This window comes from Bufo gargarizans, chromosome 2, assembly GCF_014858855.1.
Source record: "Bufo gargarizans isolate SCDJY-AF-19 chromosome 2, ASM1485885v1, whole genome shotgun sequence".
In the NCBI taxonomy this organism is placed as follows: Eukaryota; Metazoa; Chordata; class Amphibia; order Anura; family Bufonidae; genus Bufo; species Bufo gargarizans.
The window spans coordinates 368,926,000-368,951,614 of NC_058081.1; the positions used below are offsets into that span (position 1 = coordinate 368,926,000).

Below are 25,615 nucleotides of genomic sequence, written 5' to 3' on the forward strand. Positions count from 1 at the left end.
TTATTGATAAGTCTTCTGTGTGGGACAGTGTCAAAAGCCTTACTAAAATCTAGATAAGCGATGTCTACTGCACCTCCACCGTCTATTATTTTAGTCACCCAGTCAAAAAAAATCTATAAGGTTTGTTTGACATGATCTCCCTGAAGTAAACCCATGCTGTTTTTCATCTTGCAATCCATGGGATTTTAATGTTTCACAATCCTATCCTTTAATAGGGTTTCCATTAATTTGCCTACTATTGATGTCAGTCTCACTGGTCTATAGTTGCTCGATTTCTCCCTACTACCTTTCTTGTGAATGGGCACGACATTTGCCAATTTCCAATCTTCCGGGACGACTCCTGTTACTAATGATTGGTTAAATAAATCTGTTAACGGTTTTGCCAGCTCACCACTAAGCTCTTTTAATAATTTTGGGTGTATCTCATCAGGCCCCTGTGACTTATTTGTCTTCACTTTAGACAGCAAACTTAGAACATCTTCCTCTGTAAAGACACATGCATCAAACGATTTATTAGTCATCCTTTCTAGTGGAGGTCCTTCTCCTTCTTTTTCTTTTGTAAAAACTGAACAGAAGTATTCATTAAGGCAGTCGGCTAGCCCTTTATTCTCTTCTACATACCTTCCGTCCTTTGTTTTTAATTTAGGCTACTTTCACACTTGCGTTCGGAGCAGATCCGTCTGGTATCTGCACAGACGGATCCGCACCTATAATGCAAACGCTTAGATCCGTTCAGAACGGATCCGTTTGCATTACCATGAACATTATGTTTGCATTACCTGCTGAGCGGAGCGGAGGACAGACGGAGCCATACTGATGCATTCTGAGCGGATCCGCATCCACTCAGAATGCATTAGGGCTGGACGGATCCGTTCGGGGCCGCTTGTGAGAGCCTTTAAACGGAACTCACAAGCGGAGCCCTGAACGCTAGTGTGAAAGTAGCCTTAGTTATTCCTTGTTTTAATTTCCTTTTTTCATTTATATATCTGAAGAATGTCTTATCCCCTTTTTTCATAGACTGAGCTAGTTTTTCTTCTGCCTGCGCTTTAGAAGTTCTTATAACTTGCTTGGCCTCTTTCTGCCTAATCTTGTAGATTTCCTTATCTTCATTGCTCTGGGTTTTTTTAGAATTACAAAATGCTAGCTTTTTATTTTTAATGATTTGGGCCACTTCTGCTGAGTACCACAGTGGTCTCTTCCTTTTTTTGCTTTTACTGACAAGTCTAATGCAATTTTCTGTTGCCTTCAATAATGCACCTTTTAAGTAGTCCCATTTCTCCTGGACTCCATGTAATCCGTTCCAGTCTGATAAGGACTCATTTATGACTAATTTCATTTTTGAAAAGTCTGTTTTTCTAAAATTTAAAACTTTTGTTTTTGTGTGGTGGGACTCTTTCACAGTTCTTATATTAAACCACACTGACTAGTGATCACTAGATCCCAAGGTTTCGCCTACAATGACATCATATACCGAATCCCCATTTGTGAATACCAAGTCCAAAATGGCCTCCCTCCGGGTTGGCTCCTCAACCATTTGTTGTAGGGATAACCCCAGTAGGGAATTTAGAATATCTGTACTCCTGGTAGAACTTGCTATTTTGGTTTTCCAGTTTATATCTGGAAGATTGAAATCTCCCATGATGATAACTTCTCCTTTCATTGTCATTTTAGCTATTTCTTCAACTAGTAGATCATCTAGTTCTTTAACTTGATCAGGTGGTCTATATATCACACCTACACGAGTTACTGCATGATTAGCAAACTGCAACGTAACCCAAACTGACTCTGTGTTGGCCTCACCAACTTGTATTAGGTTAGATTTAATGCTATCTTTCACATACAGGGCCACTCCTCCTCCTTTCTTGCCTTCTCTGTCTCTTCTGTATAAAGAGTACCCTGGTATGGTTATGTCCCAGTCATTTCTTTCATTAAACCATGTCTCCGTAACATCTATGTTAAGAAAACAGTTTACCTTGATGGATGAAATTATGGCATCCAGGACTTGGGCCCCTTTCACACAAGCAAGTTTTCCGCACGGGTGCAACGTGTGGCGTGAACACATTGCACCCGCAGTGAATCCTGACCCATTCATTTCAACGGGTCTGTGCACATCAGTTCTGCGTTGCGTGAAAAACGCAGCATGTTCTATAATCTCGTTTTTCGCACAGCCCTGGAGTGGATGGGGTTTCAGTGAAAAACGGATTGCATCTGCAAGCAAGTCTGGATGCAATACGTTTTTCACTGATGGTCGCTAAGAGATGTTTGTAAACCTTAAATTGTTTATCACGCACGTGAGAAACGCATTAAAACACATTGCACCCGCGTGGAAACAACTGAACGCAATTGCAGACAAAACTGACGGACCTTGCTTGCAAAATGGTGCGAGTTTCACTGAACGCATCCCGAGCCAATCCGTCACGCTCGTGTGAAAGGGGCCTTAGGCCTGCACATGTTACAGAATACGCCTTTTATGACATTACACAAATCTCATCTACACTTTGCAGATTGTTTCCATGCGGAAATTGACCTGCATTGTGGATTTCCAAATCTGCAGCATGTCAATTATGTTTGCAGTCTTAGCTGTGGATTTCACCCTTTTCAGTGGATACGTAAGATCTGCGGCAAAACGGCATCTAATCCCCAAATTGTGGATTTTGGTGCAGATATGCTGCAGAAACGCACATATATCCAGACTGAAATTTGTGCGTATCTTATGTGCGTTCAACCGCATTTGTGTGCAGGTGGTCTTACTGGTAAAAGTTGGGCCACCAACTAAGCCCCCCCTCTCCAATCCTACAAACCACAGACCAAATATCTTGGCACCGAATATGGTGCTGGCCTGAGTGGGTTTACGTTGGCCATACACTATGGTGCTAAATATCTATCCCAAATCTGTTCAGAGGCGGACTGGCCATAGACTCTACAGGGAAATTGCCCGGTGGGCCTTTGGCCAGTAGGTCGCACATGCCCTCTTCACCGATACTGGTGTGGTACATAATTAAGATCCCTTTCACACGATCTTGACTGATTAGGTCCGAATGCGTTCAGGGTGCGTTCAGGGTGCGTTCAGTGAAACTCGCACTGTTTTGCACAAAAGTTCAGTCAGTTTTGTCTGCGCTCACGTTCAGTTGTCTAGTTTTTTCCGTTTGGGCGCAATGCGTTTTGATGCGTTTTTAACACGCGTGATAAAAAAAACTGAAGGTTTACAAACAACATCTCTTAGGGTAGGTTCACATCTGCATTCTGGATTCCGTTATGGCTTTCCGTTATAACATGGTTATAATGGAAAATAACGGAATCCATAAGACGGAAGGACGGATCGGTTATGCTGCCCATAGACTTGTACTATGACAGAATGCAAAACGGAAGCCTTTAGAGGCATTCCGTTTTGCTTTCCGTCATAATAGAAGTCTATAGGGAAGCATAACGGATCAGTTTGGTTTCCATTATGCAGAACGGACAAAAAATCCTGTCAACAGGACTTTTTTTCCGTCTTGCATAATGGGAACCAGACGGATCCGTTATGATTCCCATAGAGTTTTATTATGGCAGATCAAAATGGAATGCCTCTAAAGGCTTCCGTTTTGACTTCCATCTTATGGATTCCCTTATTTTACGTTATAACCATGTTATAACTGAAAGCCATAACGGAACCCCAGAACGCAGACGTGAACCCACCCTTTGTAACCACCAGTCAAAAAGGCATCGAACCCGCACTTGCTTGTGGATGCAATGCATGTTTCACGCAGCCCAATACACTTTTATATAGGTCCAGGGCTGCGTGAAAAACGCTGAATATAGAACATTCTGCGATTTTCACGCGACGCAGAAGTGATGCGTGAAAAACAACTCTCATGTACACGTTGCACCTGCAGAAAACTCAAACTCGCTCGTGTGAAACAGCCCTAACGCTGCATGCATCAGATCATTACCACTGGGAGTATAAGGTAATTATGTACCTAGCTGGCAGGCCACAGATGCCCATAGTTTGGTATGGGAGCCCATGGGTCCCTGCCCTGCTGTTCACCTTCATAGGCCACTATATGAGGCAGTGTATAAATGGCGCAGCGACACAGGCTTGAGATAGTATGTGCTGCACTGTAGTACGGGGTCCTGCTGGAACAGTATTTTGTGCTGCACTATGATATTGCTGACCCTGCCCATTTGTGTTGCCCCATCTTCTGTCATTATTTTTTTTTTTTTTTTCCAAGGGCCACTTTAAAATTCCGGTCTGCCCCTGCATCTGTCTGTCCCAATTGCCCCATAAAAATGCTTGTTCTAGAGCTTTGGGGATGCTGACCAATGCTTCAGGTGGCAGTTTTGAGGTGCCCATACAGATTGTTGATTCTGCCAAAATCGGCAAAATGTCCTGTCGTTTATTGGTAGATTTATATATGAAGAATGGACCATACCCTCTCCTGCCAAGGGAAGCCAGAATCTGACTTTAAGTGGCCAGTTCTTTTTACCCAAGTCAACCATTGTTAATGATAGGGCTGGGGTGACAGTTGTGGGCAGTATACCTGTACTGAGGACGTTCTCCTTGATTTCTGATTTTAATGCATGGGTAGACTTTATCATGGTGAACACGTTGGCTCTTTCTGCTTCAGATGACCTTATGAAGCGAAGGTTATAGAGGCCGTGCATTGAAGAATTACATGGCAGTGAGTAATATAATAAGATCTCTGTCCTGTTTACAGCTGTGATCTCTGAACAGGAAAGGTTGATCCTTGCAGCGACCTGCTCTTTAATATCTCTGTAAAGCAAAGGACGAGGACAAAGAAAAGCACTGAATGAGCTTTACTGTGGTAGTTTCTTGTAAAGTGGATCAGTGCTTTAGAGATGCTGGATCCTACATTGTCCTTGGACTGACCTTGCTGCAATGAGCCCGTGCTTGAACGAAGCTTACAGTAGCTCTGCCTCCACCGAGGCTCTACATTGTCACTAAGCTCCGAAGCTTCTCACCAGCTAGGTGATCAGCGCTGCATCATCTTATGAAAGCAGGTACAGGTTAGTAATTGGCATTCTGTGGAGCACCACTGGCACTCGATCAGAGTGGACATTTCTATGGTCCAGTAAGAGCTTTTATCTGGATTTTTAAAGGGGTTGTCCAGCCTCTCAAAAGCTCTCTGAATGCTATAAAATAACTAACAAACTAATACCTGATCGATGCCCCTGCTGTGTCTGGGACATCAGATCCCAGGTCTTGTACCAGTCTCTATCTCCTGGTCTTCAGTGACCATTGTTACCAAGCCCTAATTGCAGGGGACACCACCTAGGTCACCACTGCACCACATTTCGTATGTCTTTGTCAAAATGGCATCATGAGAGGCCAAGATACAGAGACTCCCAGAGGACTGGGGAGAAGCAGAGGATAAGTAAGGTGAGTATTACACAGGATGGTATTTTAAATCACAGGGGGTATAAAAATGTGAACATGAAAGTATTTAGCAAATGTGAGCAGGGAGCCTCCCTAGAGATGTATACGCTTAAAGGCATTTTCCAAGTTATGGTCTTTGCTGATGGGTACCCCAGCCAGTCAGTGGTTCTATGTAGCTTCATCTCCGGAGGTCGGCACCAGAACTACACTGCACCATCAATGTTTTAGTGGACATCGCTCCTCATTGTAGTGCTGCGCACACCTACTACCCAGGTGCTACATTTAGCATAAGTTTTGATATTGCAGACATTTGATCTCATCTTCTTCTTCTTCTTTATTTATTTTTTTCAGTTTAAAAAAATGTCAAGCGAATTATCCCAAAATATTAACATCAAGGAACCTCGCTGGGACCAGAGCACATTTGTTGGAAGAGCAAAGCATTTCTTTACAGTAACCGACCCAAGGAATATCCTTCTGTCAAATGACCAGCTGGAACATGCCCGACACATTGTTCATGACTACAGGTATGGACTGCATATGTAAAGTGTTATGCAGAAGTGGCCTACTCCCACCCCTGCTGTGGTATCCTATGGAAGATGCGCAAACCAGATTCGCACATTGAATAAATGAGACCACAGAAATCATTTGCGTTGTTTGTACAGGTAAGAAACTGGATCTTCACCACTGCATGTCCATGGTGATGTCCAGGAAAGTGCTAGACCTTTTGCGAGGCTCATTTCTGTCTCTGGGTCAACAAGCCGTCCAATGATAAATCTGATGCCATAGGACATAAAACTTTTACTTCAGTGGTCTCTTTAAAAAGTTTGGCATATGTCAATTTGCCACTGTGTTCTGTTTTGTCATCAGTTTCCCTCCAGGATGTTTGTACTACACCATTGTGATTACTACATGAAGGTCAGACATATTGGATCAAGCCCTTAATACAAAAAAGTATAGCATGCTAATGGGGCGGCCATACATGAATATTCGTGAACCTCTCAGATCACTTGAAAAGTCAAAACTTCCCTGCCCCTGGTACTTGAAGGAGCATTATTATGAAAGCCCGGCTCTCAACTACTTGGCATGTCAGGGGGTGGTTTTCAGCCATACAAGGCCAGCAGACAGGAAGGACTCTCATAACGCTCCTCTTTGATATCCTTTTCAGTTTAATGCTGAACCATGTTGACTATTTATGAGTAACTTATGACTAAGATGGCCTATTTTAATACGCTTAAAGCGGTTCTCCTGTTTCCTATATTGATGATCTATTCTCAAGATGTGAGCGCTGCCTTCTCCACTCTTTTCCTGCCCACCGTCCACTTCACAACAGTGAGCAGGTGTATTACTGCGCCTCTCTCCCCATTGTCTTCAGTGGGAAGGCACTGTTGCACTCTGTCTGCTCCTTCCAATTGAAGTGAATGGGGACGGAATTACACCAGTGAAGAGAAGGCAGCCGGACCCCCACCGATCTGATATTAATGAATGGGACATCTCCTTTAAGTATCATGCAAGGGCCTTACTTCTGTACATAGTTCACAAATATAGAGATCTCCTATAAATAAATATAGATATATCCTATATCCTGATATGTTAGCATACTTATCCTATATCTAAAGAAGGGACGGTGCCCTAAAAGGCTTCATTTCTGGACTACTGTTATTTTATTTCTGAATGTGAATCCTGATCCAGGAAAGCACAGGATCTGAGGTTCTTTTTTCCTACTGCAGTGTCTTCATCCATAAAGCTGTCAGTGATGGTTAATCTTTCACCAGCTCTAGATTCAAGTGATAACCTCGCTATCAGTGCAAACATATAAAGAAAATATGTTTGTCACATCTTCATTTGTTTGCTTTGTTACCTGCAATGACCACCGTGCCAACTGTAGTTTATATGAACAGCAGGAATCTGATAGAGGGGTTTATATTGCCTTTTGGTTCTACGTTTATCATTTATTCCTGCGCAAGGTAGATAGATATGTGGATCTCCCGGCTCGTCTCTCTATACACACCGATAGATATAGATAGATATATATATCTATCTATATCTATCTATCTAATATAATTCTCAAAATCTCCATATTTGGGTGAATAAGCTTATCTACAAGACCACGTCTTATGAAAGAGGAAAGAGCCATGGCAACACACAGTGAAAGCCAAGGAATGAGTCGGTACTACACGATCAGATCATACAAAATGTTGTTTCTTGTCGTTGTAGAAATGGAATTGTGCAGCCTGGACTCACAGAAGATGAATTATGGAGAGCAAAGTACGTGTATGACTCTGCCTTTCACCCGGATACTGGTGAAAAGATGATCCTTATCGGAAGGATGTCCGCTCAGGTACCGATGAATATGACTATCACAGGATGCATGATGACATTTTACAGGTGAGATTATATGAAAAACGATATCTGCATCTGTTTAAATGGTTATAGTTGCCTGTGACGTTTGTTCACAGTACAGTAAGAAACATCGTAATACTTATTAGAGGGAAATATCTTATTCTCCGCTTATCAGGAGCCTTTTCTTTGAATTTTTCCACTGTATAGTTTCTGGTGCCATTCATTCGAATGGGACCTGATGTGCAGTGCCCCAGCGCGGCCACTACACCCCCATAGACATAGGGCCCATTGGTAACATAGCAGAAGCAAATACCAAACTACCCACACCAATAAAGAACACACTCTACATATAGAATTGTAAAAATGAAGATACTTTATCATGATACACAAATATAAGGTATTGACACCTCACAGATGAGGCACCAAATACATGGTCATAAATGACACAATAATGGCAGCAAGATATAAACAAGTAAAGTAGGATATACATCCAAACTAATATACAAAACCGCACACACAAGTAATACAGACCCAGTATGGCGCCTCAAAACAACCCCAACATGTGTGTCGTGTTGTGCTTCCTCTAGGGTATCTTAATTTTTAAGATACACGCTCATCTGTCACGTGGCCTAGACGTGGCTCATCCCCATAGAAGTGAAAGGGGCTGAACACGATACCAAGCACAGCCGCTGTATAATGTACGGTGCTGAGAGAAGACAGTGGTGCACACAGTAGCTCTGTAGCCTTCTCTTATCTGTTCCTAGGCCACTGACTACACGTAAATTTGTCACGTGGCCTAGACGTGGCTCAGCCCCATAGAAGTGAAAGGGGCTGAGCACGATACCAAGCACAGCCGCTGTATAATGTACGGCACTCAGCTTGGTGAGCTGAGAGAAGGCAGCGGCACTCAGAGGACAGGTCGTCAGTTGTAAGGTCTTGGAAAACCCTTTTAGCAAATAATTGTTAAAATGATGCATTTTTGCATCTTGCAAATATATCCTTTGTCATGTACCATTTTCATTATTACTGAAGCAGTGCCCGACAGCTCTGCCAGCCTTCTGTTCCATCTGGACAGTGCCTAAATGTCTGTAGAAAGTTGGATATATGACCAAACCTGTCATTTAGCCCCATGTTTCCCAACCAGTGTGCCTCCAGCTGTTGCAAAACTACAACTCCCAGCATGCCTGGACAGCCTTTGGCTGTGCGGGCATGCTGGGAGTTGTAGTTTTGCAACAGCTGGAGGCACACTGGTTGGGAAACACTGATTTAGCCTACTCCATAGAAGCACACTTCACATGCCGTGCACATAAGCACAGGTTCTGGACACTTGGGAATTCACCCTACTGTGTTTTAGTGGAGTAGATTATTTTTCATATCCCTTTTGTGTTCTGCACTAAAGCGGTTTAATTCAGTCAAATACAAATCCCAGGGATCTAGTCAGTATTTCGCTTTTAATGATTGTGTGTGTTTAATTGATGGTCTCTGTGCACATGGTATAAATAGGTCTTGGCAAAATGATACGTAGCTTTTATTACAGCTTAGATACGACCCTTTTTCAGCTCAAGGAAATGAAGCAAGCGGAGCAGCCAATGTGTGTGTGCATCTGTCAGAGAAATAAGGGAAAATTCCATATATGAATGCAGCCGTCTCCCAGATGTTCATGTTTAGCCTGTAGATCTGCCTTTAAGCCATGTCAAATGAAAGCTTTAAAATACTGCTTTCTGTTTTTCAGGACAACTCCAGCCGTGATCTTTTGGCAGTGGATTAACCAGTCTTTTAATGCCATCGTTAACTACACAAATCGTAGTGGAGATGCTCCCATCACTGGAAGGTAGGAGGACGTATAAAACATGGCTCTGCGCCAGCAGCCTCAGCTCTCACGGCTTTTACTAGGCCAGTAGAGGCTTGGAGTCCAGCCATGTGCAAGAATGAAATGAATGACCTTGTGTCAGGAGCACACCAGGCTAAAAAGAGTGTCAAAGCAGGCAGTGTGTAGTGCTTGAGAACGTAATGAGGAGTTTCTTCTGTACAAATATTGTGACCCTTCTGAAAAATGGTGTAATTGACAGAAGGCCTGCAGGTTGTTAGGCATTTTACATGAAATAGACATTCCTTGAGTGGTAGAAAATGGCTTCTTTTAGAGCTTAGATATCAGGTACCTGGTAATGTTGGAGATGTTACCATATGATGGTCATAGCAGTACGTCACTCACACTGGGTTTCCTTCTCCAGATCTTTTGATGCTGTTTTTGAAGCTAAAGCCAAGAATGGGTCATACATGGAGGACACATATAAAACACTTGAGCGTTCCTCTTTTTGGTTCTACTCCTGGCTTTGGATTTAAAAACTGGATGAAAAAAAATCATGTGGGAGTACATAAAGAGGTTCTCTTAGAATTAATTATAATGGCCACAAACAACCTGTCCTTGAATGTTAATAGGACTGGTTGTATCCCTCCCTAGTAGTAAATGAAGGAGGAGGGCAGGGCCTTGTTTTACCTCCACTGTGTTCCGGAGCCTCACTGCATCTATTGGTCTCTCTGTTCCCATCATACTGCGCATCTTTTCTATCTAATTGTAAAGCAGAGTTCCTGCTCTGCAATTAGATAGAAGTAATGGGATCCATGCCTGCAATATGTCTTCAGACTGAGGAGAGAGACCTGTACATGCAATGGTAATAAAGCAAGCCCTCTCCACATAGTTACATAGATGATACGGTTGAAAAAAGACATAAGTCCATCAAGTTCAACCAAGGGATAGGTGGGGATGCGGATCCCAGAAGGAAGGGAGACTCAGATTTCGACACATTTTCAAAACCGTTAATGTTGTTTACTTTTAAGAATTCATCTAATCCCTTTTTAAAACTGTCCACTGTTCCTCCTGTGACCACGTCCTGGCGAAGTCTGTTCCACAGATTCAGCGTTCTTACAGTAAAGAAGTTTTGACTCTTCTGAACTTTTTCTTCTCCAGTCGGAGGCAGTGCCCCCTGGTCTTTTGAGAGCATTTTACATGGAACAGTTTTTCACCATATTTTTTGTATGGCCCATTTATATACTTGTACAGGTTAATCATGTTTCCCCTTAGACATCTCTTCTCAAGACTAAATAAATGTAATTATTTTAATCTTTCTTCATAACGAAGACCCTCCATGCCCCTTATCAGTTTAGTCGCTCTCCTCTGTACTTTTTCCAGCTGTAGTGTGTCCTTTTTATGGACTGGTGCCCAGAACTGGACTGCAAATTCCAGATGAGGCCGCACCAACACTTTGTAAAATGTTAATATTACATCCCTGACCCGCGAGTCCATGCCTCGTTTAATGCATGACAATATCTTGGTGGCCTTAGATGTATACAGCAGGACACAACCGGTCCTATTCACATTCCAGGTTGGGTTGCTGGTGGCCATTATAACAAATTCCCAGAGAACCTTTAAAGGGGTTGTCCGTGCTTTTACTGTTGATTACCTATACTCGGGATAGGTCATTAATATCAGATCGGCAGGGGTCCGACATCCCACACCCCTGCTGATCAGCTGTATGAGGAGACGGTGCGTGCTCAGTGCGCATGTGCTGTCTCTCTTCGTTTGCTGCTGTTTTTGGTCTTTGCCTTAGACATCAGCGGTGGACAGGGAGACGGCATGTGCGCACTGAGCCTGGACAATCCCTTTAAAGGGCAGCTCAGCTTGGAATTAAAGGGTACCTGTCCTGACAAATGACATATCAGAAGTTTTGAGCAGTTGAGTCCAGGTGCTTGGATCCCCACCGATTTGCTGAAGTAATGGAGCAGAATGCTCAGCTGAGCTTTTGTGCCTGTGCCCTTTTTTTCTCTGGTTGGCTCTTCTCAGAAGAGTGTAGTAAGGGTTGTATGGATTCTTGTATTCATCTGTACACTGTTTGTTTGGAGAGCTGACTGAGCAGAGATGAAAGGGCACAAGCACAGTGCTCAGTTGTGTGCTTCTGCTCCCAAGTTTTGTGATCGGTGGGATCTCGGCACCAGGACCTCACTGATCAAAACTCGACATGTCATTATGCCTTCTTAGAAGTTTGCTAAAATGAGTAATAACACACTTCAATTTTGACTACTGCTAGTGATAGGAAGAGATCAAGTATCTGTGCCCATTGCTGTACTTTTGATCAATCAGCTGCCTAGGGACCAAAGAGTAAAAACCTGCCACTGGCATGATTTGTCTGCGGTACCCTGGCATTTCTTCTGTGATAAAAGATTTGATCGAGACTTTGTCTGGGTATCGTGTCCTAGATGCTGTCAGTCATTATTCTGCATATATCTTCACCAATGCCTTGAGGGTTTTGCATTCTTCCTAAACTACATAATTTGTTTTCCTTTGTTTGCCAGCATGTTCCCGTGCTCATAGCCTTGCTCACCATAAGGAATGGAATAAGAACAGTGTGCCCCCTGCCTGTGGAGAGGTGTACATAGATAGTACTACTTCTTCTAACCATTTTCTAACACTGTCATTGCATTCATGTGCAGTTCCCTGCTATTAATATTGTGTGATCAGTAACAGGATCCCCACCTCCATACATCCCTCATTACTGTTTAGCTTCCCTTATAATAGTATAACATGGACATTGTAGTATTTGTATTAAAAATATAAAAGCAGTATAATTTAACATGGAATGAAACAAAATGGGAACTGCTAAGGAAATGCGCAAAGGGAGAAATTCATAGGTATTCAAAATATTTTCTAGTGCTACTCAATTACCCCCCCCCCCCCCCCCCCCCATGTCATATTCACAGGGTATTACAAAGCTGAGGACCGAATGTACCAAAGTGGGCTACTTTATTTGAAAACCCTACAAATTACTGTAGATCTCCACTCCGATCAATCGCTAATGCCATCTCTCGTCCCCATACAAAATCATTATTTGCCGGCAGCAGACCATGATTAGAGAACACGATTTCCCTTTGGCAAAAAATGATTTTTAAAGGGGTTTTTCCCGTCGCATACAATGGGGGCATATTGCTAGGATATGCCCCCATTTTCTGATAGGTGCGGGTCCCACCTCTGGGACTCGCACCTACAATGAGAACAGAGCGGGGAAATGAATAGAGGGCATTCATTTCAGTGGGGCCGCCGTAAATAGCCAAGCGCTGGCTCTGCTATTTCTGTCTGCCCCATAGAAATGAGTGGGAGCAGGGGCCGGGCGTGCGCTCCCATTCACTTGTATTCAGGCAGAACTTGGTGGTGGACAGACCCCGGGAAACCCAGGGTCCTCCAGCCACAGCTCTCCCCGCTCGGTTTTACTTGTACGTGCGGGTCCCAGATTTGGGACCCGCACCTATTAGACAATGGGAGCATATCCTAGCAATAACTTTCATTATTTTCAAAAGGTCAAGAAGACCAATAAGGTTTTTTTATTACATGTGCTCTTTGCTACATATTAAAACATAGCCTTTCTTGTTGCTTGTAAACATTAACATCTACTGAATACATAAAAGAATCTAAAATTATCAGCTGTGTCACCTGGTTACTTTTAATCAAATGTATTTGTAACACTGTTATCTTCACAGTGTAATGTAGCAATTGCAGGGATATAGTGAGCTGGGTCTGTGCTTTGCTATAGTCTCAGTCTTCCTCTGTCCCTGTGCTACATAAAACATCTCCTTCCTAGTATTTTCTAATAAGGCTCCTTTCACACTAGCGTTCGTCGGTCCGCTCGTGAGCTCCGTTTGAAGGAGCTCACGAGCGGACCCGAACGCCTCCGTCCAGCCCTGATGCAGTCTGAATGGAGCGGATCCGCTCAGACTGCATCAGTCTGGCGGCGTTCAGCCTCCGCTCCGCACGGACAGGCGGACAGCTGAACGCTGCTTGCAGCGTTCAGCTGTCCGCCTGGCCGTGCGGAGGCGAGCGGATCCGTTCAGACTTACAATGTAAGTCAATGGGAACGGATCCGCTTGAAGATGAGCCCATATGGCTCAATCTTCAAGCGGATCCGTCCCCCATTGACTTTACATTGAAAGTCTGAACGGATCCGCTCAGGCTGCTTTCACACTTAGAATTCTTTCTAAGTTATTAATGCAGACGGATCCGTACTGAACGGAGCCTCCGTCTGCATTAATATGATCGGATCCGTTCAGAACGGATCCGATCGAACGCTAGTGTGAAAGTAGCCTAACCAGTCCACCTGCTGCGTAAAACTGCTTTAAACACTGCCCCCCCGACATGTTTCACCAGATGACCTGGCGTCTTCGGTGGAGTTTGACATGCTCTGCCCAAATCCCCTGAAGACGCCAGGTCATCTGGTGAAACATGTCGGGGGGCAGTGTTTAAAGCAGTCTTAGGGCTCATGCACACAAACATATTTTCTTTCAGTGTCCGTTCCGTTTTTTTGTTGACCTTATGCGGAACCATTCACTGAAGTTACTCCGTGTGCATTCCGTTTCCATATGTCCGTATTTCTGTTCTGCAAGCATAGTACAGTTCTATGAAGGGCTGGATGTTCCATTCCGCAAAATACGGAATACACACGGATGTCATCTGTATTTTTTGTGGATGTGTTTTTTGTAAACCGCAAAATACATACGGTCATGTGCATGAGGCCTTAGGCAGCAGGTGGACTGGTTATTAGAAAATACTAGGAAGGAGATGTTTTATGTAGCACAGGGACAGAGGAAAAGTGAGACTATAGCAAAGCACAGACCCAGCTCACTATAGCCCTGCAATTGCTACATTACACTGTGAAGATAACAGTGTTACAAATACATTTGATTAAAAGTAACCAGGTGACACAGCTGCTAATTTTAGATTCTTTTATTTAGTCAGATGTTTATGTTTACAAGCAACAAGAAAGGCTATGTTTTAATATGTAGCAAAGGGCACATGTAATAAAAAGGCCTTATTGGTCTCCTTGACCTTTTGAAAATAATGAAAGTTACAATTATGCATTGACATGTGCTTATATTTGCTGGAATTTAATATTCTAGCGATATGCCCCCATTGTCTGTGATGGGAATGCCCCTTTAAGCGTGCTTAAAAATTGGCATTGCCCGATGAACGATTATTGAGTAATCAGCTGCACTATTATACACATAGATTATTGCTGACGAGTGTTCCTGCGAACGCTAGTTAGTGATGATCTGCATGATTATCTGCTGGTGTAATACAGCCTTAAAGGCTATAATTTTTTATGACATTGTATGCATTATGAGGTAATTTTTATTTTATTTTTTTCAATTGGTCTTTATTAAAAATATGGAGTCCTTTTCTCTGTACAGAGCTTAGATTCTCTACTAGCAGAATCTGAATTATCTCTCTTCCATGAGACAGGGAGCCGATAGGCTCCTTATCTCTGCTCTCAGTCCTTATAAACATTCATTATAGCTCAGTTCTTATCTTACTGATAAGAATGTGGCTTAAATAAGTTTTTATGACCTCTTAGTAATTTTAAGATAAGGATTATTAGAGGCAGAAAGTGAAAGTGAACAGTTAACCCTTTGCGACAAAACAGCTCAATATTTTTAATACAGACCAATTGAAAAAAATATATCATTTTTAGTCCAAAATAAGTCAAATGCAATCACTAAAATAAAAAATTGCCCACAAAGGTGTACATAGCATTTAAGCCATAATTCCCACTGTCCCACAGAAAATGAATGGAAAGGTGGAGACGTGTGCACGGCTCTATCCATTCACTTCTATGTGAGTTACAAAAACAAATGAGCAAACCACGGAGGGAGCCGCTCACATATTTGCAGCCACCTTTTCATTTGTTCTACACTTCACCAGTTGGGGTTTGCTTCTTTCACAGTGGCACTATATCTGTGGGTGCCACAGTCGCACATTTTTGAGCTAGTAACTGATTTTAACATCTAAGTATCACCTTCACTTTCATCAGTGACTTTTGTTGACATGGCTCCATGCTTTTCTCGGACATATGCAAACACTCTTACTTCTTGTTGTTTTAGCCAACTGGGAACAGCTTATGTTTCTGCCACCACAGGTGCTGTTGCTACAGCTCTAGGACTTAACGCACTAACCAAGGTACTTCATGTGTTTCTACTTATATGGTGTCTTAAATGACGTGATATACTAAAGCCATTTCATCACTTCTAACAATTCATGTCCCGCAGGTGATGCTTGCCACAGGTAACCTAAATATGGGTGATAAAACTATAATATACACAGAACTGGTCCAATGTATATTGCTTCATCCATTGGGGACCATCCACATGGGGCGTATACGCTGCAGCTTTTCCATTGTGGAAGTTACAGCAGCAGCAAAGTGAATCCAGTTGAAGAAATCCCATCCTCACACTGTGTAAATACAAATCTGTTCAGAAATTGACATGCAGTGTGAATGTAGAATGTTTATGCCCACCAATTACAATGGATAGGGTGAAATCCACTTTAAAAACAGTGGCATATCTGCAATGAACTCATGCAGAATTTTTTACACATTTTTCCTATGTTTTACCTAAGAGTGAACCTAGAATTTGGCCAGTACAGCTAATATGAGGCTGGGTTGTAGAGCACCTTCTTTACCCTATATAGTATGTGTACCCACAAACGTTTTCCCTGCAGTTTCTTGTGTTCCTTTTACAAAATGTTGTGAATGTATACATCTGATGTGTAAGTCATCTAATCTGTGTTCCATGAATTGGAAGACTATTTTATTCTATAACATTAGATTTTTCTATTACAACATAAAGTGGCGTAGTATGTCATTGCTGACTGATGGTGAGGGTCCAGTCGGTTACGTCTATTTGATCAGTAAGTGATTGGATCTCACTAGTCAGGCATGGCATATCCTGGCATTATAATTGTGTAATGTGGTTAGGTTATTACAGGTTCTCCTTGGAAGAAACAGTTCTGATCCTAAAACATAGGAAATGTCAACCAGTGCTGTTACTCAGCCAGCAGACATCTTTACGTCCTACTGAAAGATCTGATGTTCAGGACAGACAAGTGTCCCTCTCTTTAGTCCTCATGCAGGGGAATTGGGTTATTTCTATGCAGTACAGTCTACTGTACCTTTATCTTCTGTCTAAAATGTTTCATTTTCCAGATGTTTATTTCCGAATGTCAGCTGTCACGAGGATTTGCCTGTTATGCCTGCTTACTTTGTAACACATTTTGACTTACAGTGCTGTAACAAAGTACTTACCCCCCTTACAGATTGCTTTTGATTTTGCACATTTGTCACACTTGAATGGTTCAGATTATCAAACAAATTTTAATGTCAAAGATAATCTGCGTAAATACAAAAAGCAGTTTTTAAATGATGATTTCATTTATTAAGGGAACACCCCCCCCCCCCCCCCCCCCCCACCTCCATGAATTAACTGTGATTAACCAGTTTTTGGAAAGTTGAGTTCAATTTCACTAGCCACTCCCAGGACTGATTATTGCCAGACCTGTTGACTCAAGAAATCACTTAATCAGAAGCTGTCTGACAACGTAAAGTATGCTAAAAGATCTCAAAAAGCAACACAGCATGCCCGATCTGAAGAAATTTAAGAACAGATGAGAAAGAAAGTCATTGACATCTAGTCTAGAAAATTTTACAAAGCCATTTCTAAGGCTTTGGGACTCCAACGAACCACAGGTGAGAGCTATTATTCACAAATGAAGAAAACATGGAAAAGTGGTGAACTTCCCAGGAGTGGCCGGCCCACCAAAATTACTTAGAGTGCATCGACGACTCATCCAGGAGGTCACAACCCAGAACAACATCTAATACACTGCAGGCCTCACTTGCCCCAGTTAAGTTCAACAATAAGAAAGAGACTGGGCAAAAATAACACGAAAGCCCATCTTACATTTGCCAAAAAAACATCTTGATAATCCCCAAGCCTTTTGGGAAAATATTCTGTGGCCTGACGAGACAAAAGTGGAGCTTTTCGGAAGTTGCGCCTCCCATTACATCTGGTGTAAAACTAACACAGCATTTTAGAAAAAGAACATCATACCGACAGTCAAACACAATGGTGGTAGTATGATGGTCATGGACGACTTGCTGGAATTGATGGAACCATGAATTCTGCTCTCTACCAAAAAATCCTGAAGGAAAATGTCCGGCCATCAGTTTGTGACCTTAAGCTCAAGTGTACTTTGGTTCTGCAGCAGGACAATGATCTGATGCACACCAGCAAGTCCACCTCTGAATAGCTGGAAAAAAATAAAAAAAAATGTTAAGGTTTTAGAGTGGCCTAGTCAAAGCCCCGGCTTAAATCTAATTGAGATGCTATGCTTGAAAACCCTCCAATGTGGCTGAATTAAAACAATTCTGCAAAGAAGAATCGGCCAATATTCCTCCACAGAGATGTTTGAGAGTCATTACCAGGTATCACAAATGCTTGATTGCAGTTGTTGCCGCCAAGGGTGGCACAACCAGTTATTAGGTTTAGGGGCAATTACTTTTTCACATAGGGCCAGGTTGGTTTGGATAGCTTTTTCCCCTTAATAAATGAAACCATCATTTAAAAACTGCTTATTATGTTAACTCAGGTTCTTTGTCTGATATTACAATTTAATTGATAATCTGAGAAATTTAAGTGTGACAAATGTGCAAAAACAAAAGCAATCTGTAAGGGGGGGGAAATACTTTTTCACAGCGCTGTATGTGCCATAAGGCCTCATATTTTTATATTTTATGTGCACTATAAATGTTGACTTTACCATTTTTTCCACATGTGATGTACTGTATACTATGTAATTTCACATGGCGTTGTATGTATGTAAAATAAGCACTAAGGATTTAGGGTAATCTTTGTAGAATTTGAAATCTCACAGAAGACTATAGAGTGTTGTAATTAACATTTTTCTGCATTTTTTTTTAGCATGTTTCGCCACTAATAGGAAGATTTGTTCCTTTTGCTGCTGTTGCTGCTGCTAACTGTATCAACATCCCACTAATGAGACAACGGTAAGAAACAACATGTTTGGCAGAAATTAAAGAGCATCTGTCACCTTCAAAATAGTTTTTTAAAGTAAGCATTCCGCCATGTAAGGGTAGGTACCTTGAAACATAACCTTAGCTTTCCTGTTAAAATCTGGTCCTTTAAGGCCCCATGCACACTGCCGTGTTTCACAGCCGTGTGCGGGCCGTGGAACCGCGGCCTGGATCCCTCCTGAGAGCAGGAGCGCACAGCGTCACTGGTTGCTATGACGCCGTGCGCTCCCTGCTGCCGGCACAGTACAGTAATACACTGGAATAGATCATACCAGTGTATTACTGTATTGCGGCGGCAGCAGGGAGCGCACGGCGTCATAGCAACCAGTGACGCCGTGCGCTCCTGCTCTCAGGAGGGATCCAGGCCGCGGTTCCACGGCCCGCACACGGCTGTGAAACACGGCAGTGTGCATGGGGCCTAATCCTGAGAAATGCTTCCTTTTATTGTGGATGTAGCCACATGGTTTGGTGCCCCATTGCTCCCCCGCATGCAGCAAGCCACAGGGGAGAGCAGAGAGGATAGGAGTGGTATTAGGAGGTAGGATGCTCCCCCTGGGCTGTGGAGTAATGGAAAGGGTGCAATTTTCCTTCCCTTTTCGGGCACATCCTGGTTATGGGCGTTCTCTTGCTGGGTGTTGGTTAGGTTGCTCTTGGTGGTGATAAATTGAGAAGTCCACAGCAGGGTCCCCTGAAGTGTGGGAACAATAACGAGGCAGATGTAACAGTAGAACAGTTCTTTTCTTTTACTGGCAGATAAGGTTTCAACACTGCACAGCTCAGACTTGCATGGGCAGGCAGATTTTCCACAGCTTTGCAATTTCACAGATCTTACCGTTCTTACTGCTGCAAAGGTTGTTAACAGACTAAGGTCTTTCTTTGACGCAGTTTTCCCCCACACTGCACTTTTTTACCACACAGTTAAAGGGGTTGTCCAGGTTCAGAGATGAACCTGGACATACCTCCATTTTCACCCAGGCAGCCCCCCTGACATGAGCATCGGAGCAGTTCATGCTCCGATGCTCTCCTTTGCCCTGCGCTAAATCGCGCAGGGCAAAGGCATTTTTCAGAGTTCCGGTGACGTACCGGGCTCTCCATGGGGCTGACAGGAAGCCCGGTGACGTCACCGGCACTGATGGGCGGGATTTGGCTCTGCCCTAGCCAGTAAAACGGCTAGGGCAGAGCTAAAGCCCGCCCCTCAGAGCCGGTGACGTCACCGAACACACTGCTGGGCGGAAGTTACCGCCCGGCAGTGTGTTATTGAAAACAAAAGAGCCCGTGCCCTGCGCGATCTAGCGCAGGGCACTGGAGCGCATCGGAGCATGAGATGCTCCAATGCTAGCCTCAGGGGGGCTGCCGGGGTGAAAATAAGGGTATGTCCGGGTTCAGCTCTGAACCCGGACAACCCCTTTAAGCATCTAGAAAAGGGGGTGCAACATTTCTCACTTTTTTTTTTTTTTCATGCAACCATGGGGCAGCCCTCTTTTTATGACCAGTTATGTTCCCTTTACCAGGTTGCTGTACTCACAGTAAACTGTTCCAGTTTCCTCAGCGGGATGTAGGCCTTAGCAGATCTCTAGTTTGCTTGTAAAGTAGTCCAGACTACCAAAGTCTTTCATCTCCTGGTCAAGTTAGCTGTGGAGTCCAAAAGTCCATAAGACAGATTATCTCCATAGATCTTCCGCACGTACCACCTTTCAACACTGGTATGCTCCACAAATACATATTTTTTGTTTTGCTCTACATCATCTTTTCTCTGCATCTGCTCACTCCACTGTCTGACTCACTGCATCTAAACCACTCCCTATGGGAGGGTGGAAACAGCCCACGGTTACTAAGGCCTAGTATATCCTTGTGCAAGTTGCATACAGAGTGCATAGTACACATTTCTAACCCTTTTAGCAGTGGGGCAATTTGTAGCAGTGGGACACTGGTAGTGCCTCCCCTCTTGTTTCCCAGCGCCTGAGATATTAGGGGTGGTAACAATGATGAAGGTGGAACCAGGTGCAATGAAAGGAACAGCACTGTCTATGGTGCTCTGTAAAACTAGATTTGCATAAAAAAATAGAAATTATTTGTTATTATTAGAGGACCAAACTTTCACAAGAAAGGTATGGTTACCGTATGTTTTGAGGCACCTACCGTACATTGTGGTATGCTTGCTTGAAAATGATTTTGGAGTTACTCAGTGAATGGGGGGAGAAAAATGTGGCGAACAAAAAATTACATCTGCTAGAAATTCAAGTGGCAATGTTTGATGCAACTCCATTTTTAGTGACATTATACAGTGTAAATCTATGTACAGTATATTATTTTAATCCAGCACCAGTAGATAGGTGCCTGTCAGATTTTCTTGGGCAGTTATAGACCAGTGTATAAAATGCGCTTGTAAAGGTAGAGAACCATCAGAAAATCCCAAAATAAATATTAAAATCTACAAATTAACTTTGTTACTTAACCAAATAGGAAAAGCCTCTAATTGTCTGGTCTTGTGAAATTCCACATGTTGCAATGGTGTATCTGAGGTTTACTACTCTGTAGGCTCTGCAGATCAGTCTACTAAGGCCTCTTTCACACGACAGTATGTCCATTTCAGTGTTTTGCGGTCCGTTTTTCGCGGATCCGTTGTTCCGTTTTTTGTTTCCGTTGTGCTTCCGTTTCCGTTCCGTTGTTCCGTTCCGTTTTTCCGTATGGCAAATACAGTATACAGTAATTTCATATTAAAAATTGGGCTGGGCATAACATTTTCAATAGATGGTTCCGCAAAAAACGGAACGGATACGGAAGACATACGGATGCATTTCCGTATGCATTCCGTTTTTTTGCGGACCCATAGACTTTAATGGAGCCACGGAACGTGATTTGCGGCCAAATATAGGACATGTTCTATCTTTAAACGGAACGGAAAAACGGAAATACGGAAACGGAATGCACACGGAGTACATTCCGTTTTTTTTGCGGAACCATTGAAATGAATGGTTCCGTATACGGACCGTAAAAAACGGCCCGCAAAACGGAAAAAAAAAACGGTCGTGTGAAAGAGGCCTAACAGATACATAGGAGCTTCAGAAGTGGTCAGAGAATATTCAAAATCAGAAGCTAACAACGTAGATGCCGAGTCTGAAGGAATCTGCCAAGAATCCCTTTGTCAAGCAATGGAAGTGTTCACATTGATCTATGATTTATGTTTGATTATTTAAAGGGGCTGTTAGATTAGAAAAAAAATGTTGTGCTCTGCCTAGCATTGCAATTCCCCCATTCTATAGGAACAGCCTTGTACCTGCGGTTGCTTTTATAGCAGTCTGTGTAAATGTTTCTGTTAGGGGAGATTTATCAAATCTGGTGCCAAAGTTGGAGCAGTTACCTGAAGTAACCAAGCATATTTACTTCCCACCCCAATGCCTTTTAAGCAGCCACCTCAATGATTGCCATGGGAAACTACTGCACTGTATGAGGGTCCCATTATAGCTCAGTGGGGTTTGTCTGGGGTCAGTAGTATCTGTTTTATGAGGGGTCTGGCAGTAGAGTGTGAACGTAGGCTTATGCGTTTCCTTTGATGGAACGGTTAACATGTTTCTGTATTACATATTGCAGGGAATTGAAACATGGCATTCCTGTCACAGATGAGAATGGCAACCGGATTGGAGAATCTGCCAATGCTGCTAAACAAGCCATCAGTCAGGTGGTCGTCTCTAGGATCCTTATGGCTGCTCCAGGCATGGGTGGGTATTTTGTGACTGTTAACAGGGGCGACTTAAAATGGCCCTGAAAAATAAAATAAAAGTGGAACAACACAAGTAGGCAGGGACAACAGAAGCGTGCGGGCCAGAACTACGATGGTACAACAAAAAATACCGCCCCAGCGGAATCATATACCATAGTACAGCACAAAATAGCTTCACCTTGTTACAGTAGTCAACTGCCTCATTGTCCTGAGGACGCCGATGCAGTTGAATTCAGGAGATGCAAAAGTGCATGATGTTCCTACATTAAAGCTGAGAGCATCAGATCATTATGTACCTGGCCATGGCTAGTCAACCACCGACTGTTTTCTGGACCATACATAGGGAGAGTAACTGAATAGTAGCACAGAGCTCTAATGTACATAACTGTATTTTTCATTCATGTGGTATCCGCATTTTTTGCAGATGGCACACTGCCGCTCTCATTTCTATGGTGCCGTGCACACATCTGTGTTTTCTGCAGATCCGTGTGGCTATTCCACAAATTATAGATCATGCCCAATTCTTAGCCATTTTTGTCCACAATATGGAAATTTCAATTGATGGGAGTTAGAACACTTTAGATACGGTTATGTGCATGAAGCCTTACCGGTATTATGTGTGGAGAGAAAGTAAGGGACGTCCAGAGCAGGCAGTCTGTATGGTGCTATTTTAGGCTACTTTCACACCTCCCGTGTGAAACTCCAGCATGGCTGTTCTGGAGAATTGACCGGACACAAACTGCAGCATGTAGCGGTTTGTGCCTGGTTGGTTCTCGGCTTGTCTGCCGGAATGCTTACAAACTCCGCCAGACCCCATTATACCTAATGGGCTGGTGGACATTCCATCCACATCTGGCAATGCCGGGTCCAGAGAATTCTGACAGGCTGTCATCTGCCGGAATTAAAACGGGAGGTGTAAAATGGATCTGCAAAAACGCTTCCATTCCAATAATACAACCGCATGCATCCGTCATGAACGGATCCAGTTGTATTATGTCTTATATAGCCACGACGGATCCGTCATGAACGCCATTGAAAGTCAATGGGGGACGGATTTGTTTGCTATTGTGTCTATTGCTTGCAGCATTATTCTGTCCGCGACGGGAGCGCAATCGAACGAAATGCATTTTGGCAATGGACAACGAATAGGGACAAAATTGAAGCGTTTTCATCCGCTATTGAGATCTTATGACGGATCTCAATAGTGGAATTGAAAACGCAGATGTGAAAGTAGCCTTAGCCAGTAGAGCACACTGATGTCAGTGAATGGGGAATGGTTTTGGTAAGTTCGCCTCTACTGCTCGCTAACACTGAGAAGTAGTTGTTTCTGCCTATACACGGATCCTTAGTGTACAGAGCACCTGTTTAGCCGAAACGGGTAACGTCTGCCTGTATTTTGTTTATGCCAACAAAGTGAAGATTTATTAGCATCAAAAGTGAGTGCTGACCCACTTCTTCTCCTGAGAAGACCTATAAAAGTGATATAAACTCTCTTATCATTAACATTTACAGCAATTCCTCCATTTATAATGAACAGCTTGGAAAAGAAAGCTTTCCTCAAGGTAATAATACCAGTTTGGTATATGCAGATTAGTTGTTTTGAGCTTGCAGACCTTCATGTCTCACACAAGTTTCCACTTTTTTTTGTATTTAGCGCTTTCCATGGATGAGTGCCCCTATACAAGTAGGATTAGTGGGATTCTGGTAAGTGTAATAGTTTGGTATAAAGTTCTGTGGGATAGACATAACAGGGAAGGGAGTGACGGCATCAAAAAAAGAGAAATCAAACTGTCAGATATAGGGGGTCATTCATGAAACTGGTGTAAAGTAGAACTGGCTAGTTGCCAATAGCAGCCAATCAGATTCCACGTTTCATTTTCCATATGACCTGTGAAAAATTAAAGGTGGAATCTGATTGGTTGCTATGGGCAGCCATTCACTTCTATGGGGCCTGCGTTGCGTGATAAACGCACAATATAGAGCATGCTGCGATTTTCACACAATGCATAAGTGATGCGTGAAAATCACAGCTCATGTGAACAGCCCCATAGAAATGAATGGGTCCAGATTCAGTGCAGGTGCAATGCGTTTACCTACCACATTGCACCCGCGCGGAAATCTCGCCCATGTGAACCCAGCCTTATACTGATGACTAAGGATGAGCTAACCCAAACTTTACAGGTTTGGGTTAGTCGTTCGGACAGTGGAGGAATCCCGTTATGGATTCCATTATAACGGAATTCTATGACAGAATGCAAAACGGAAGCCTTTAAGATGCATTCAGTTTTGATCCGTCCTAGTGGAAGTCTATGGCCAAGCAGTACGGATCCGTCTGGTTTCCGTTATGCAGGTCGAAAAACAGTCCTCCATAACGGAAACCAGGCAGATCCGTTATGCTTGGCCATAGACTTCTATTATGACAGATCAAAACGGAATGCATCTTAAAGGCTTCCGTTTTGTATTCTGTCATAGAATTCTGTTATATTCCGTTTTAACAGGATTCCTCCGCTGCCTGAACGCCGAACCCGAACCTGTAAAGTTCGGGTTCACTCATTCCTACTGATGACCTATCCTCTCGTAGGGTTCCAACGCCCGTGACCCACTGCCAATCAGCTGTTTGAAGAAGCCGCAGCACACTGGTGAGCGCACTCGGCTCACCAAGCCCAGTGTCGTACATGAGATGGCGGCTGTGCTTGGTTTTGTGCTCAGCCCCTTTCACTTCTATGTGGCTGAGCTGCGTCTAGGCCACGTGACAGATGAACATGTAGTCACTGGCCTAGGAAGAGCCTGCGGCACTCACCAGAGCACTGCAGCCTCTTCAAACAGCTGATTTCGGGAGTCAGACCCCCACCAAACAAATACTAATGACCTACCCTGAGGATAGGTATTCAGTAGTAAACACTTGGACAACCCTTTTAAATTGTGAAGTTTCACTTCATGAACGTCCAACATAATGTTCTTTGAGATTTCTGAATCAAATTTTTATGCTTTGGAGAGTTAAGTTGTTCTTTCATTTTTTTTAATAGCTTAGTATTTGCAACTCCTCTTTGCTGTGCATTATTTCCCCAGAAGAGGTAAGTGACAATTGAAACACCTTCTGCTTCTTCGTAGAATTACTTGAATTATCTTGAATAGTCATTTATGTTTCTTTAAGACTATGCTCACTCTGCCGTCAGAGCCTCTGTCTTTAGTCGTGGCAGATTTGACACGGAGCATACCGCTACATGCAGTGTTATTCTTCCTGTCAAAATGAAAACCGCAGTGGAA

General features: G+C 43.1%; 1 protein-coding gene across 1 annotated transcript in view; it reads left to right on the forward strand.

Moving 5' to 3' along the window:
• Positions 1-25,615, forward strand: part of SFXN1 (sideroflexin 1) — a 44,969-nt gene that overhangs the window by 9,153 nt on the left and 10,201 nt on the right. The window contains exons 2-10 of the mRNA XM_044280737.1: positions 5,729-5,901; positions 7,592-7,762; positions 9,450-9,548; positions 15,641-15,716; positions 18,515-18,600; positions 22,219-22,346; positions 23,861-23,910; positions 24,003-24,052; positions 25,375-25,422. Coding sequence (XP_044136672.1) covers positions 5,738-5,901; positions 7,592-7,762; positions 9,450-9,548; positions 15,641-15,716; positions 18,515-18,600; positions 22,219-22,346; positions 23,861-23,910; positions 24,003-24,052; positions 25,375-25,422 — 872 coding nt within the window. The 5' untranslated portion in view covers positions 5,729-5,737. The remainder of the gene's footprint in view (positions 1-5,728; positions 5,902-7,591; positions 7,763-9,449; positions 9,549-15,640; positions 15,717-18,514; positions 18,601-22,218; positions 22,347-23,860; positions 23,911-24,002; positions 24,053-25,374; positions 25,423-25,615) is intronic.